Source organism: Artemia sp. Qi Xiang Cuo, chromosome 5 (assembly GCF_049724085.1).
Source record: "Artemia sp. Qi Xiang Cuo chromosome 5, ASM4972408v1, whole genome shotgun sequence".
In the NCBI taxonomy this organism is placed as follows: Eukaryota; Metazoa; Arthropoda; class Branchiopoda; order Anostraca; family Artemiidae; genus Artemia; species Artemia sp. Qi Xiang Cuo.
Window position 1 is genome coordinate 8,346,303 of NC_142798.1, and position 17,037 is coordinate 8,363,339.

The 17,037-nt window shown below is 35.4% G+C and overlaps 1 protein-coding gene across 1 annotated transcript in view; it reads right to left on the minus strand.

Annotated features, from left to right (window-relative positions):
• Nucleotides 1-3,970: 3,970 nt before the first annotated feature.
• LOC148951776 (C-type lectin domain-containing protein 38-like) overlaps nt 3,971-17,037 on the minus strand; it is a 94,515-nt gene continuing 81,448 nt past the window's right edge. The window contains exons 2-3 of the mRNA XM_089088711.1: nt 14,917-15,024; nt 3,971-6,911 (exon numbers count right to left, since the gene is read on the minus strand). Coding sequence (XP_088944837.1) covers nt 5,983-6,911; nt 14,917-14,971 — 984 coding nt within the window. The 5' untranslated portion in view covers nt 14,972-15,024 and the 3' untranslated portion in view covers nt 3,971-5,982. The remainder of the gene's footprint in view (nt 6,912-14,916; nt 15,025-17,037) is intronic.

Genomic DNA, 17,037 nt, shown 5'->3' on the forward strand with positions numbered 1-17,037 from the left:
AACTTTTAACAGGAGTGTATCAGTGTCTCCATAGTAAACTTGAACTTCTCCTCCCTCGGCCATTGCACTTTACACACATTGTAAAAGAATGACAACATGAGTTTCTTGGAGATTTCTGTTATTGACCCGTTACACTTGCAACATTTTTATTTAAAACAACATTTCTTTTCTTTCTACGTAGCTGGACTATATTGGAGTCTATGATAGTGAATTTTGTAAAGTTGAGATCTGCAGCGATTCGAGCAGATTCTTTGGATTATTTGTTTACGTCACATTGTCTCCTGTTTCATAGGCTTTCGAACATTTTACCGAAAGCTGAATTTAAAATGAGCTAATAGATTTCTTTTTCAACCTTCGTTTTTGCCTGTGAATGTTTACTGAAAAAAGTGTCAATAAACGTTTTCAAATAAGGTTTTTGGTTGAATTAGCGGGCTCTATTTATCTTTGTGACCCTGAAACCATTGGCTATCATCAATCGAAATAGCAAACGATGAACAACACTGTTCTGCTTCAGATCAAGGTTGGCAATTAGTTTTCGCTTTGAAGGGGTCCAGTGCATACTCCTAGCTTCTACCGAAGATAAATTGTAAGGACTCAAAGAGTCCTTTGTCATAAGTCTATTTACGTACGAGGAAACAAAATATTTTCCTGAGTCATGTAGCTCCATCGGTATTTCACCGTCAATTTTAAAAAAAGCATCCTTGTTGTCCATTCTCCTCATCAGTGTAAATTTCTTTGAAATTTGAAGCACAAGGATCGTCAAGTCATTTGCAATTACCACATGGCACACATTAATGAGAACTTGCCTAGGGGTACAGACAATTTATATCTGAAAAACTGCATTGGACTTTACACCGTCGACAGAGTTCTGCCCAGTTGGATCAGTTTTCATGATATGGTCCCCGTGAGAACATACCCTCCCCTCATTGATCTTTTTACAAATAAGTGCTGATCCACGTCAATGATCAGACCCATTTCTTCTTTACTGATTTTTAGAATTCAATCAATCCCCAGATGAAGAGTTGAAAAATAAACAACCTCATTCCAACCCAAATTACAAATAGATACATCCGTGTTCTTACAGACGACGGAAAAAAGAATCAAGACATCATATGCCAAGTACATTTTACAATAATCCCATCCATCTGTTATCCCACCTTGGCCCAAACCCCTATTTAAAAATTCATATTCGGTAGTGGTGCATTGACTATCAGTAAGTGAAAAAAAGACTTCAATGGGCGGAAGCTTCTCCTTACTTAACCTCGAGGTAGAGCTGTAGTAATCATATGCTTATATGCCCTTACACGTTAATAAATCAAACATTTCATCAGCTGGAAAGCGGTGTTTAAGGAGAGGAAAACTATCAAAATTGTCACTTTTCTGTACTTGAATCAATTGCCTAAGGTATTTGGAGAAGAGACTATAGGAGCATAAAACACGGATTTTATTCAAGCAAGTGTGTCCATTGTCTAGGGTTTTCCGTTTGAATTCTAAGAGCACCAACTTCTCAAATAACTTGGGTCTAATATAATAGGAAAAAGAACCATCTACCCATGCGCCATCTACCACTCCACCTTTTTGCATACGTACCAATCCTGGTAAAATAAACTTAAATCATAATTAGAATTGTGTATAAAAACCAGTATAAAGTACTGTTGACTTACATCTACATTGCACGATTGATGGGCCGATCCCCGAAAGTTACTACCTCTCGATAAAATTTTCTGCCATAAAAGATCATGGTTGTGGAGTTTCCCTTTACTCCGTTTCCCCTTAGCCCCTTTCCCGTTGCTCCCTTTCCAATCTTTACCCTCTTGAATTTTCCCCTCACAAACCCAACATATTTTTTTATTTTTAATGGCCAACCTGTCCTCTGGTGATAGAATCATAGGATAATTTGTGTGCCAGAACCGTCAGATTGCCTTATTTACTGTTATAATTAGTTTAGTCAAGGCTGTGCACATACAATCCTCCCAATCCAATGTTTCAACTACATTTAACACTCGCATGGCATTACTAGAGTCTCTTTGAGTGTGGGCGTAAGAGACTGCTATGGGTTGATGTTCTTTAATAGGATTTGAATTTTGTGGGTTATTCACATTTGTGAGTTTAGCCTGACAGTCTAAGCTGATCTTATCACTTTGCAATAGGGAATTCTGAAAATTTCATAAACGTAAAATTGCCTTATTGCTTTCAACTGTTTTCAGAGACTGGTATACATGTTGTTTTTAGTGTTTCATGTGGTTATTTAGTTTAAATTCAGTCCAAAAGCTTGATAGATATGTTGGACAATAATAACCTACTCAATATATTTTTACCTCCCAGAACCCTACTAATATCCGTAATAGGATTAAAATGTCCAATTGAATCAGGCTCTGTAGGTGGCGTGTAAAAATCCATACCCAGTGCTTCACTGATTCATTAGAAGGGGCCCTCACTGGAATTATTTCCACTTTTTTATTACTGCGGTCACCCTCCTCAAATTCCGGTTAATAACATCGCACCATAACACAAATTTTTAATTGTTCGTTAGCCCGTTCAATAACATCTATTCCCTTGAGTCTTACTGGATAAGAAACGTGCGTTTCGTCTCCCAAGACAGAATCTGCCTAAGAGATCACTGTCAGATTGTGTAGCTTCTAAAGTGATAGCAATGAAGTCACTCATTACTACGAGGAGATCTTTCTATGGGACTTCATCAGTTATAGACTGAAGTTGTTGATAGAAGGTGTCAACTTCCTTATTAGGTCTTGAGGAGTCGGGGGCATACACTTGGATTACGGTGATGTTTTGAACTTTCGCTCGCAGCCGAATCATTATAGGGTGCTCTGAGACTAGCTTTTTAACTATGAGTCTGCGCTACGCTTTGCGTGTCAGGGGAAAGCCAATACTTTTTTGGTGTTTGCCATCAGATCTACCAGAGTACGAAAGTATGATGTCACCGCATCGTTGTTCTCATGAACAAGGTAAGTGAGTTTCCAAGAGGTCAATAACGTCCCATCTGTACATCTCAAGCTCTTTGATAATTCTCCATCCTGAGAGTGCTCCACCCTCACAGCGTTCTGCTCGCTGAATATTTACACATACCTGGGACTAGGGTTTGACTCTGTCGGGACGTGTCCACGCGCCAATGGGCCCAGCATAGAACCTTAAAAGAGGGCCTTAGCTCCTCTTTAACTGTGTTCGACCCCACAGTTAGGGGTCCCAGTTATGTTTAAGGACCCTGTTTAAGGTTTAACTGGCCCCCCCTGGTTCGTGTCTTCTTATTGGTTATTCAAAGGAATCCTCCATATCTGGAGGACTTTCCCCTATCCACCGCCTGGGGACGCACCTGAGCTGCCTTTGGGCGGCACTCAATGAGGAGGTAATGTAAATGCATAAATAATTTTAAAACGAGTGAAACAAACTGAATATGCAAAACAAGCTTGAAACGAGTAAAAATCCCAATTTTCAATCAAATAAGCCCTCTATGAAGTTTGTACGAGCATCCCTTCCATAAGAGCTGTATAAGCCCCCAGGACATAACTTAGGACACCTGCCATCGGGCTCTAGGGGGGGGGTATTTTGACACCAGAGTTTTCTCATCTTACCTTTGAACTATTTTTGGCAAAATAGTCATCTCAAAATTTTTATTGAATGGGTGGAGAAAAGGAAGTTGGGGGTGGGGGGAGGGGTTTCGGTTCCCTTGGGTCTCTTCTGACTCTTCAAAAGTGAACTCAAACTTTCAATTTCGAACAAGAACAGTTAATGCTTGAAAAGGGTCCGAAATTTTGTTTTCAACAGGATAAAGTCCCCGTGGAAGACATTATCTCTTCAATAGAAACACCTTTGCGTAAAATTATAAATCTAATAAGAGATGTTAGCTTAGTAAAAGCTTCTTCCGTAAAAACCCTGTCTAATTTTGTATTGAAACTCGAATTTCCTAGTGCAACCATCAAAGACATAAGAATTCTTAAAAACTTGAAAAAGGACGGTTCAATTACCATTACAAAAGCAGATAAGGGTAACACTTTAGTTGGCATGAATACTGAGGAGTACGAATCAAAATTAAGAAATTTACTAAATGATGAAAAACCATACAAGAAGCTATCGTATAATCCAACAGACTCTTTTACAAATGAGTTTAAGAACGAATTAAAGTGTTTAAAGGATGTTGGAAAAATAACACCTCAACTTTATTACGAATGCCTGCCACGCAGTTCCTTGTGTCCCAAATTATTTGGACACAAAATTCATAAGCCTAACCTGCCATTACGACCAATTGTGTCAAGTAAAAGGTCACCAAAAAGTGTTTTGAGCAAGTGGTTATTGTCAATCTGTAAACCACTTTTGTCTACACAAATTTCGTTCATTAAGAATTTTTCGAATTGGGTTGAAAAATTGAAAAAAGTAGAAATTTCTTCAAGTTCTTTGCTTTCAAGCGTCGACATTATATCAATGTGCATAAATATTGATGTAGAAGCAGCCGAAACTCTTCTAGAAGGAAAGCTGTTAAGAAATTTGGATTTGATTAGTTGCCAAACAGATTTGGAAGTTTCTGTAATTATGTATTTAGTAAGGTTTTGCAATAAGTTCTCTTATGTTTTTTAATTCAGAGGGGAGTATTTCGAACAAATAAATGGTCTACCTATGGGGTCCTTTTATCCCCTTTGTTAGCTAATATTTTTGTGGAGAATATTGAAGCAATTGCATTAGATTTATATTTTTTTAAACATGTTTTTTAATACTTTGGGTAGTTTTCTAAATCCTGGGAAGGATCTAACCTCATTGGGGCAACAAAGTGGGGCTTATCAGACCCAAGTACTTGCGGAAGCTAATATATGGGACGTACTAACCAGTGTTTGGAAATGAGATTATTACAGCATAAAGATTCTATTTCTTTGGGTTTAAAGCAAGATTCTAAGTTGAAGATTTTGCTTCAGCCCTTTCAGAACATATTTTCAATTTTCCAGACCATTTCATTTTGTTCGAGAATGTCTCTTTGATTTTTAAGGATCGGGGTTTAAAGAAAAATTTTAGTGAAACTCTTGAAATAAAGAAAATCTTATTCAAGAATATTGCTTTGAATCAGGATACAGGTGAATTTGGGCTGAACTCTATCTATGATAATTTATTAAAGTCTGACAGAGTAAAGTTCAATTAACCCAATGTAGTTGACCTTTGTCCAAATGTTATATCATTGAACACTTATGAACTGAATCCAAGAAGGTTAAAGAGGCTAGCTTCCGCCTTTGCTTTGAAAAGAATTAGAGAATTAAACAATATGTAGTTTTATTTGATTTCGCATATAAAATTTTGTTTAAAATTGTTTTAGTTTAGTTTTAGTACTGATGACGGTCACTGTATATGTGACCGAAATATCTGGTATTTTTTGTGAATTTCCGTACACTGTCTATTAAATAGAATTTTGTCCCTATTTTGGACTTTTATTTTATTGTCATGGAAAGGCAGTGTGGTCTCCGAAATTATTTACAAGAGAAAGAGAAATATTCAGGTCTAAATTTACCTTATAAATGCAAATATTACGGCTATTTTTATTAGTACTAGTTTTACTTAGTCTGATATCACTGTGAAATTCTTAGGAAAGCGAGCGTAGTGAACAATTTTATATAATATATTTGGTAATTCTGTCCCATATTTTCTCAAATGCAGGGGATCAAGCTGATGCTTTCAAGCAATATGTTTCATCCACTATGGAGTAAAAGTCCAGATGAACTCTTTTTGCTTAGAAGGAGGTGCGATCCTTCCGCAATTAACAGTATGGCAGTTAATTTTTAAACCAATTCTCAATTGAATTTCATTTATTTTAATGAAACCAAAAGGGGACAACTGCTAACTTGCAAACTTAATAATATATAACCGAAAAATTTAAGTTTTCCCTTTTTCCAAAGGGTTCTGACCTACTAAGTTGTTGCAGATATGTAAATGCAGGCATTATACTTTTTATTTTGTGGAAATATGCTGATAATCATTATTTATGTATTACTCTTTTAGTTTCTTGCATACGTAATACAGCTGAAGATCAAAGGAGGACACAGCCAGCCATTTTCCGTTATATGCAGCGTTATTCATATAGCCTAAAGTGTGAGCATTATAAGTACTGCGCCAGTTAGTATAGTTGGTGAAGCTGGTACCATCTACCCAGATAGTCGAACTAAACAAGCAGCCGATCCAAGCATTCTTTCCTGCTAGTATTTCATTTATAAAGCCATTTTCTCTTGCGGAATGAATGGAAACCAGATCAGCGCCTTCACTCTTACAGACTGCAACAGCGTTTCCCCAATATGTAGGCGTGTCTTTTTTCACTCCATAGCAATAGCAGGAGCTATCAAAGCATTTTTCTACATAACCTGGAGGACACGCATCAGGTTGCTCAGTAATTGTTGTTTCTGGTTGTAGAGTAGTTGAGATAGCTTCAGTATTTGTTGGTAAAGTTGTAATTTCAGTTGGTAAAGTTGTAATTGTTGTTGGCTTCTTCTCGCATACAAGTGGTCGGTACTGAGTACAAGGGCTATCCTTCCATTTGAAATCTTGTCCAACGTAAGCTTGTTCTTCATCTCCAACAAAATGTACGCAGCTACCTTCACCTGTGGATATGTTTGTTGGTGGGTTCCAGTATTCGACAGTCAACCCACTTCCATCCACCCAAATAAATTCATTACCGTTGTATTTTAGTCCTATCCAGGCACCCAGATAAAGATAGTCTGGATACACAAAAAGAAGCTTGTTTTTTAACTCTGAATGGATTATAGGAAGGTTTTCACCGCAAATTAGTTCAGCGGTTGAGTAACGAACACATTCATTTTCATAGAATTTAAGGCAGCTACAGTCATTTATAGTCTCACCAGTGCAAATTAGGTCCCATCCATCTTCGCAAGCTAATCCCAATCTTGAGGCTGAATTTTTTTGACCTAAAAGAAAACAAGGTTTAAAGTTAAGTGCTAAAAAATGCTTGATGATAACAAGTCGGATCCGAACCTTAAACCTTTTGTGTTTATCATATGTTAGGCTATTGAGGTCTAAGAATACATAATGTTACTACACATAGGCATAAACACGGGTGATCTTTTGGGTCAATTTTCAGTATCACCTCTTCCTGCAAATAGACTTTGAATCTTTTCTTATATTTTCTTTTGTTTTAAGAGTAATTTATCTTTTATCGTGATATTTTTTTTTAAGAATAATTTATATTTAATAATGATGTTTCGTAAGGTTTTCATAATTAAGACTTTCTAGATAATATTTAACGCGTAAATTTACCCAAAGTGGATTCCTTTTGTCCGAAGAAGCTCTTAAGAACCTTATTGTCTCAATCTGGAATATTCGAAATTAAAAATCAGTGGTAAGGTCCAGCAACAATCGAGCAGCTTCATAGCCTCAGAAGAATAAGGCAGTTTTACTTTTTACTCAGCAAGCCTTATTTCATTTCACTTTTTTTGAAAGGGGCTAAATGGGCCTGTAACAAGTAGTTTCACTGCAGACCAGAATAAAACTTCAAATATTATCCAAACTAGAAATTCATGCCTAGTTCCATTTTGAGCTTTGAATTAAAGCTTTAGCTTTTCGGCTCCAACCTTTGTAAGTTTTTTTCAGCATATAATATTATTTTTAAGACACGGCATGATTTCTGTTCAAAACACAATAGTTTTTGCACTAGAAACTATTGAAACGAATATTTCATTGTCTGTAATTACTGCCTCTGAAATTGGGAGCCTAATATATAATTTTTCAATAATACTTAATGTTTGATCCTTTTTGTATCTAAGAATTTTGAATCAAGAACATATTGGCTATCTATGTATTAAAATTCTAATTCAATGCTAAAAAATGTAGTAGAATTTCATTTTGCCTTGATGAACACAACCACCCAGAACGCAGAGGCAACGGTTGTAAATTTTACCCCGGGGTGTATAAAGTTTATATGGAAGAGGTGATGGTATAAATTTGGGATAAGATGGGGGTAATTTGATTGGAATTTGGAAGTTTTACTGGCCTTTTAATTGTCAAAAATGGCTAAAGGACAATCAGCCCCCCCCCCTAAAAAAACAAGCATATCCTTCCCCAAATACATCCAATAAAAATTTTAACAAAGGTATATTGTTCAAAATTGTTGAAAAGTCCAGTAATTATGTTTTTGGGGATATTCACCTCCCCATAGTCGTCAGGGCAAGGGCTAAAAGCTAGGCAATTCGTTCATAGCTTACAAATTATATATATATTATTGAGAAAATTATACAATTTTAAAATTTACTGTCAATGGAGACAAAGGGCATTCAGGTTAGCTTTTCAGAGAATGCTAAGGGGAATATTAAACTATATAAAAACGGTATGTGCAAACGGATTGTATAAAGGATGTAACTAGGAATGATTGAGTATATTAATTTGGAACTTTTAGGAAATGATAAAGGAGAAAATCAAAAAGACAATATTTTTACGCTCCCAATACGACTACAACTACCACCACTAATTTTATTATTCTACTCTAATTACAATACTGATGGGAACTCTGAGCTAAATCAAAAAAAGCTATGTATAAGTACATTGTTATAAGAGCGTATCTCACGAATTAATTTTGGCATTAAGTAGAAACTTCCATAGAGTACTTAAAGAGGGACATCATTTGCCTATACGGCAATATGAGCAATTTACTGGTAATACTACTATCACTACCATGGTTACCAAATACTTCTTTATCTACTACTTCCATGGCAACTAGGTGTAAGGCATATAGTATTGAGATGAATATTGCAAATAGTAAATGAAATTTCAGTTTATTAAAAGGATACATCAATAATGAAAATTATACGACTTTCTTAGAGGGATGTTCTAGTGACCAAAAAGCAAAATCTTAACACTACTACTAGTACTACCTTACCTTGGACCTTAGTTCCTCCTGTGCCACCAGAGGCACCCAGGGCATCCAGGAAGGGCCGCCAATCATCCCTCATATTTGCTGCTGCCCATATATCTTCCCACTGGGGCTGGACCGTCGTATTGATGCGTTTAAGGTCCTGCTTGTAGGTGCGACGAAGTGTATTTTTCAGTCGTCCTCTTCTACGAGATCACTGTGGCTGCCATTGCAGTACAGTTTTAGGAAGTCTATCCTCCCTCATACGGATAACATGCTCCAAGTAACTCCATCTTCCTTGGCTGATGACGTCTATTACTAGGGGATGGCACGACATAGATAAAACTGACTGGTTTGTTACATGTGTTCTCCAGTCGATGTTTAGTATTCTTCGAAGACAGTTGTTGTCGAATACAAGAATCCTCTTTTCCTGTTGTTGGTTAAGTTTCCAGCACTCACTACTATACAGGAAGGCCGAGAGGACGTTACTATTGAAAAGCCTTAGTTTCAGTTTGGTGGAGTACTTTTTCGGTCGCCAAACTGGCTTTAGTCGTTTAAAAGCTCCACTGGTTTGTCCAGTCATCGACTGCACCTCTTTTAAACTAGATCCCGTGCTTTCAACTGTATTTTCAAGGTATTTAAACTCCACCACATGCTCCACTGCAGTATCCCTGCCCCTTATGTCCAGTGGGGAGTAACTTTTTGTCTTGCCCGAGTTGATCTACAATCCTAAGAGTCTCGTCTTCACTTGGATGGCATCGAGATGGTCCCAGTCCGAGAGATCCGAGAGTGTCCGAGAACTACCGCTATTACAGTTCCTACTAAATCTAGTAATATCAATACTAATACTGAGACTATGCCTTATCAAAACTATGGGTATTAAGGCAAAAATTTGGGCTAAATTAAAACTGTCTTGAAATAAATCAAAAATACACTATGACCGTACAGATTGTTAATAGGACGTTTCACAAATGCTTCAAGAGTAGTTGACGATATTAAGTGGAAACTTTCAGCGTGTATCGAAGGGGATGTTGAACAAACCAATGCTTCTGTGTGCATATTGCTACTAATGCTACTACAACTGTTGCTACTTTGCAAGCTAAGGGTGCTAAGGTGAAGCTTTTAAGGAAAATTCAAGCGGATGTTGAACAAAACAAAACAAATTATGAGCATGTAGACTTTCAAATTATAACAAAGCAATACTGCAAGAACCACTTACATTATTAAGTTAGACCTTTAAGGATAAATTAGCACAGATTTTGAGCTAGGCAGAAGGCACTATGTGTATACTTTTAATTCTACCACAACAGTAACTGTTGTCAGGGCAAGGGTTATAAGTTATGCCCTGGGGGCATATAAGGTAGGCCCTAATTATTGAAATCTTTGTCGTAGAAACTTGAAAAAGGGTTCATTTGATTGGAAACTCAAAGAACTAGTGCCCTTTTTAATAGTCGAAAGTGATTTGAGGGCAACTAACCCCCTATCACGGCCACCTTTTCCCCAAATACATCCAATAAAAAAATTTTGATAGCCATTTTATTCAACGTAGTTGAAAGTTTTGAAAATTAGGTCTTTAAGAATGACGAATCCCCCCCCCCCCAAAAAGCCTTCAGGGCATGTGCATTGTCAGTTTAGTATATATATACTGATGTTTAGTAATCAGAATGTTAATATTATTTAATTTATTAAAGTTATAAAAGTAAAAACCTTTATATTTTTTTCAGTTAAGTGCAAATTTTGTTCTGGCCTTAGGAAGGCATAGGGGTTTTGAGCCCAACATATGTTAATTTCTGCTCGTTTTGAGTTTGACTCGGCTTTTTATTGTAATTTCTGTTCGTTTTGGGTTTCATTTATTTAGCGATGCTGATTTGTGGTACTTTCATGCTTGGCAAATTATTTGATTTTATTTTTAATGATTATTTGTTTAATGGAGTTACAAATACGGATTTATAATTTTGTTAATTTTGTTTTTAAATCATTTTGAACTAACATTCTTTCCAACTTGTCATGAAATATTCAACCTAATATAAGCAGCCTGTGTTCCCTTTTCCCTACATTCTCTTCATGTGCCAGGGGAGGACTAGGGAGCCCCGGGAACTTAGAGTTAACTAAATTTTCATGTAGGATCTGAATTTCAGATTCCAGATGAGGCAATACTTTTGGCTGTACTGCAGGATCTAAAGAGACCTTTAACTGTTTGGTTAGATTTTAACCTCATTTCCCATTTCCTGAGCAGTTGAAGTAGCACTTGTTATAGTTTTGTAGCAGTTGTGTTAGTGGTATTAGTGGAAATAATTAAAGTAGTAGCAGTGTTATGTGCATGGTTTTTTTGGTTGACTCAACATCCTTTTTGACGTAATTTTTAAGCATTGGTTCAAGCAGTGCATAAGTGATGGTGATAAACCTTTTGTACAACAAAATTCCAAAAAGTATGTTTTGATTTGTTTTGGCTTCGACCTCAACAATTTCTTGAACATTTACCTTAGTAGACGTAGTAGTAAAAGAATCAGAAATAGTTAAAGTTTTGCTTGTAGTAATAGCACTAGCCTAGACATATCACCCCTTTGTCAATTAAACATTTTCTTCATTATGCCCTGAAAATTCCAACCTAACACACTAGCTTGTTCCTGGGATACATTCCTATGACAAATTCCATCCATAAAGGGGACTTTTATTTAGTTCAAAACTGTGCTGAACATTTCCTGAATGCTTTGCATTAATATCCTTAGGCTCTTGGAATCCAAGGATCGGATATTCCTTCTTTTCCTTATAAGAAGCACTATATATAGGCTAACTGTTAGGTAAATTTTAATAAATGATATAATTGTTTCCCAAGGGGCTGTGGGGGGTCAACCTCCCCTAAGATCTAGTAACACAGACCATTATCTGCCACTCTTAGTTTTAGTACACTTCTTAACTAAAGATTCCCTAAGGGAGGCAAAAGAGGCTGTAATAGTTTTAAATTTCCGCAACTTTTCAATGAAAATTAAGGAAACCAGAAGCAAGAAGAGGTAATACCGCCTGCGGAAAATTGGTGTGAAAATTAAGAAAAAAAGGATAGGTAGAAGAGCAGATTTGACATTAGAAATTACACCCATATTAAATGTGTGTGATAATTTTCAAGAATTGCCTAGCCTAGACGATCTGCAGCTTGTAGTGGTTATCCAAGAAAAAGAGTTTTGGAAAGAATGAAAGTACGTGAAGAGATCTTCTGCTCCTGGAACAAATGGTATACAAACTCGTCTCTGGACCTCAAGCGGGACTTCAACCCCTTTATTAATATCTGTAATATTTGCTGGTATCTTTTAAAAGCTTTAGTGGCCCTCGCAATGGGCAATCTCAATTGTAGTCCCCCTTTTGAAAAAAGGTGATGCGTCCTCACATCCGAACTATTCTGCAGTAAATCAAATTTGACATTAGAAATTACACTCATATTAAATGTGTGTGATAATTTTAAGAATTGCTTAGCCAAGACGATCTGCAGCTTGTAGTGATGCGTCCTCACATCCGAACTATAGAAATATTCACTTGGGATCAATCTGGGTAAGTGGTTTTGCAAGATTTTATGTATAATATTAGATCTATGGTTGAAAAAGTGGAGAAAATTAATTAAAATACAGGCGGGATTTAAGATAACTATTCTGCAGTAGATAAAATGTTTATACTTGATTCATTAATTAAGAAGTATACTAGGAGTAAGGATGAAAGATTATGGTCTGCGTTTCTAGATCTTAGGGGATTATTTGATGAGGTTATAAAGCATTTATCAATAAAGAGTTTATTGCATATAGGCCTTCCAAAACGTTTTGTAGAAACATTAGTTGATATTTATTTGTTAGTTCAGACGGTAGTAAGGGCCTAGAAATCTGTTTTTAGAGTTGTGGTAAATGAAGTTGGAGTAAAGCAAGCCTGTATGGCTTCCTCAACATTTTTTCACTGTATCCTAATGATTTAGAGGATAAGTTTGAGTAAATCCAGGCACCAGTAGTAGAACAGCTTAATTTGACGCATTTCTTTTTTTTTGCTCTAATGTTTGCTGATGACACTGTCCTGTTGGCAAAATAAAAAAAAAAAAAAACTAGAGAGGCTTACGGATATTTTAGAGGGATATTTATAAGAGGAAAAGTTAGTACTTAATGTTAGTAAATCAGCATTTTTGTTTCTTGTGGGAAGCAAGAAAGGGGAAAAGAGAAGTTTAGGTTTGGAATGGAAAATTTATCTGTTATTGATGAGTTTGTTTACTTGGGGTGTAGGTTAACAAGGTGGGGAGGGTAAGTGGAGCAGGTATGTAGAATATGTTATAAAAAAAAGAATAGGGTAATAGGAATGGTTTTAAGCAGTCTGTTCAGGTCAGTAAGTGTTGGAAACATTGAGTTACGAAAGCGGGTTTTTGAGGCTGTGATTAGGTTGTAAATGAATTATGCAGCAGAAGTTTGGGGGTTTTACAAGGGTGCTACATTAGAAAATTGCAATTTTAAATATTATAAAAGGATGCTATGTCTAAGTGATAGGTTGATTAGCTTAGCAATTAAAGATGATTCGGGAATTTTGTCGTTAAGAAGCAGGATGCTATGAAAAATGGTGAAATATTTTAAAAGACGGATAAGTATGGAAAAGCATAGGTTAGTGTGGGTAGCGTTGACGGATTCTCTGTTAAATAAAAGAAGATTTTCTTGGATGGGGCAGATTAATTCAGTTTTGGATTCATGTGGAATGTTGGGTGAATAGAATAGAGGGTATGGTAGGGATATATAAATGGGAGACGTGTCCCAACAGATATATTGTATCTTAGTCGATCAGAAAACTCAGAAAAGGGTGATTGTAATTTCTGAACACATTGTATAACAGGTTTTACTAAAAAACTGAAAGCTTAGTTGTGTTTATTCTGACAAATGGCCCTTTTTATGCTATAAATGATGTCATATAAAGAAAATGCATGACGTAGTTCATGTATATAACATGCGTGTAGACTTCTATGCTAGATGTCATTTGGAAACATGAGTCTTTCATGATTATTGCTCTTAACGAGTTTTTTCCAACTTCTGACCTATAGAAATCTTTTTTTTTGTTTCTATTTACAATAACTTCTGATGACTATAGGTTTTATTCATTTATTCATGAGCATTTAAGGTTGTTCTACGCTTAGAAAATCAGTAAACTTTATATTTGCATATCTTTGGTTAAAATTACTCATAACTCTTGTGTGTTTAACTTCTTTTGTAGAATAATTTTGTTTTATATTATTCATTGCAAAAGTCTAAACAAAAAAGTTTCACAGACTTGAAATGCAGGTTTACTCAAAAGTGAAATTTTACCATTAACATAACCCTACTTCCCTCCTTTGCAATATCATATAAAATTAATCTTTGTAATGTTTAATGATAACATAACTCAAACTGGAAAAAATCTCTTAAACCATTTGCTATCAGCAAATGAAATTTAAAAGCTGTCCATTACATTTAATGTCTTTTCTTGGAACACACCATATAAAGAAGTAGACCAAGAACAGATCCTTGCGGCACACTTAAAAATGTACATAGGGTGAAGGAAAACGGCATCAATTGTTACTTTTTTCCACCTTCCACTAAAATTGTTTTCAAAAGTTTTCAAATTCACACCTTTTTAACCAAGCATTCTTCAGAGGTTACTTTTTACAGAGGTTAATTTTTCCTTTTTAGTTCACAGAACAGTGTTTTCTTACCTTGATTTGTCCTAAGAAAAGTCAAAAGAATTATTACTTGAAGACAGTCTGACGCTTGGTATAATATAATATTAGAATAGCTCTGGCTCAAGAAAGGTCATCCGTTGAAGCATCATTCGAAGTCCCAGGATCACTACGGATTCTAGTGTTACATTCTAAACCATATAATAAAAAATAAAATCACAAATTGGAAAACTTACAACTAAAGTCAAAATCCCTTTTGATTCTTGTAAATAAAACTAATCTCATTAACTCATCAGACTCTGTGACAATCTCATCCAAGAAAGCACTGGGTGGCCTATGCACCATAATAAAAAATACTTTCTATTTTAAATTTTTAATTCCAAGCTAACACTGTTAATCTTACCTTCAATCAATAAACCCAAATTCTTTCTCACTGTATTTTTCATATTCTTCTTCATAAGAAAATCCAGGCCTCCATGGCTTTCAATGGAATGTTGTTTTGCAGGGCATTCTGGAAACAAATACGCCTAAATTAATTAGTAAAGACATTAAATAGCTTGAAACGTACCCATAATAACAAAATTAAAGATGATTTCTCGATCAGCACCAGAAAATCTGAATACGTATGTGTAATCTTGTGATTGATATATATTAAAACTCTCGTAAAGAAGCTTTGAATTAATAAGGTATAAATCGTCAAGTCTATTTTATGCTAATAAATAATGTTCAGCACAGAGTAGATTACATACAAATGAAAAAAGGAAAAGACATGCTTTAACATTAGTTATAAAATTGACTAGCCTTTTGCTCTATACAATTTACATCAATAGCACTATTCCCTTCAAAGCTGTACAAGATGTATTTTATTTTTTAATGTTGTATCCAAGCAAAATCAAATATCAAAGGTTTCCTTTATACTTTGATCTTATGGTTAATTTTAGTGAATGAAAATACCCTCTCTGAATATGGGTTGTCTTTTTCAACCCAATAGAATAAAATATTTCTTGGCGTGTAGATAGTGTTGCAATGAGCTGTAATATAGTATACCTTGCAGTATACATAGTACAGGGACCTGTAAGTACATAAGAGCTATTAAAAAGGAGAGCCAGTTAGTTTTCTTGGTGGTGGGTCATAAATCTAAAGAGTGTTTTTGAATTGCTATGTTATCTAAGGCCTATTGGACGGCCAAAGAGATTTGAAATGAGCTTTAAGAAATTGTTGTCAGACCCTTCTTGATTCCTGAGTGTATTTCAGGCCTACACCTTTATTATTTTTGCTATGGGGTATTCTTTTCGTTGTGATGCCCTTTCTTAAATTAAGATTTGAATGTTATGTTTACATTTCTATATGGCACAGTGACCAAAATATGTGAGGCTGGATACCTTAAGCCCAGGTAGAATATTTTTGGGGACTTATAGTTCTAAGAGCTACATTAAGCTTTGTTTTCAGTGATTTTAAATAGTAATATTTCTTAGTTTTCTTATTGTGTATAAGAGTTAACTTTTTTAACCATATGTTTACAATGTAATTAAAAATCAGAGAGCTCTATTTAATTTAATCATTGGGAAAATATATAGTTTACAAAGTTTACCAGACTTTGAGAAAGTAATACCACATAGTAGTAAACGAGATCCTAAAAACCAATAGAAATCATACAAAATAAATATTTAACTCTGACACTTATTTTAAAATTCCGTTCAATCAAGTTAGCTCAGATTACTTCGATGAAATTCTCTACAGGGAGGATCAATTTCAAATTATCTGTTATGGAGGACTGCTGTTTTGGTCAATGTACGACTGGGATTGGGAACCGGCCAAAAAACTCCGCGAGATGAGATAAGTTTCTTTGAAGTATTTGATAAGTCAATAAAAATTGAACAAAAAACGAGTTCTTTTTCAACTAAAACAAAGGAGGTACTTCAAAATTTAAAACGAAACAAGTTTCACACGTGAGGGGAACTAACCCTTCCTCAATCCACCACTCATTGCACAAAAGTTTTTCTTTTTACTTAGGATAAGCTTCTTATTCTAATTAAACACTTGGTAAGTTGTCAATTATTTGTTTCCTCTACATGGTAACATAGTATTTGTGCGCAAGAAAATACGTAAGAAAAAATAGCCTTGAAACTGTCTTCGAAGGTTAGAGCATCACGAAATGAGGACCCCCATGCTGTGACGAAAATGGGCCTAGGATTGCACATGGCACTTCTTGCTATCTGGTTCCATGCCTGCTGAATCACCTGTTTAGACTTTCGAATGTATATAAGGCCCCGTCCTGTACCGACTCACGGACATCTTTTTTTTCTGAGGCCATAGTTACTTGTATTTCCATGATGTAAGTCTTATATTCACTTTATATAGTTTTGGCCGTTTTTAAGTTTCAACGAAAGATCATAATTTTGGTATTATTCGGTAGATGAGACTTAGCTTTATGAATTCAGCGTAATACGTTCTTGAATTATGATTCATTTTTTTTATGATAGAAAAATGGTTTTTGAAAATATAGAATTTTACAACTAAGCTG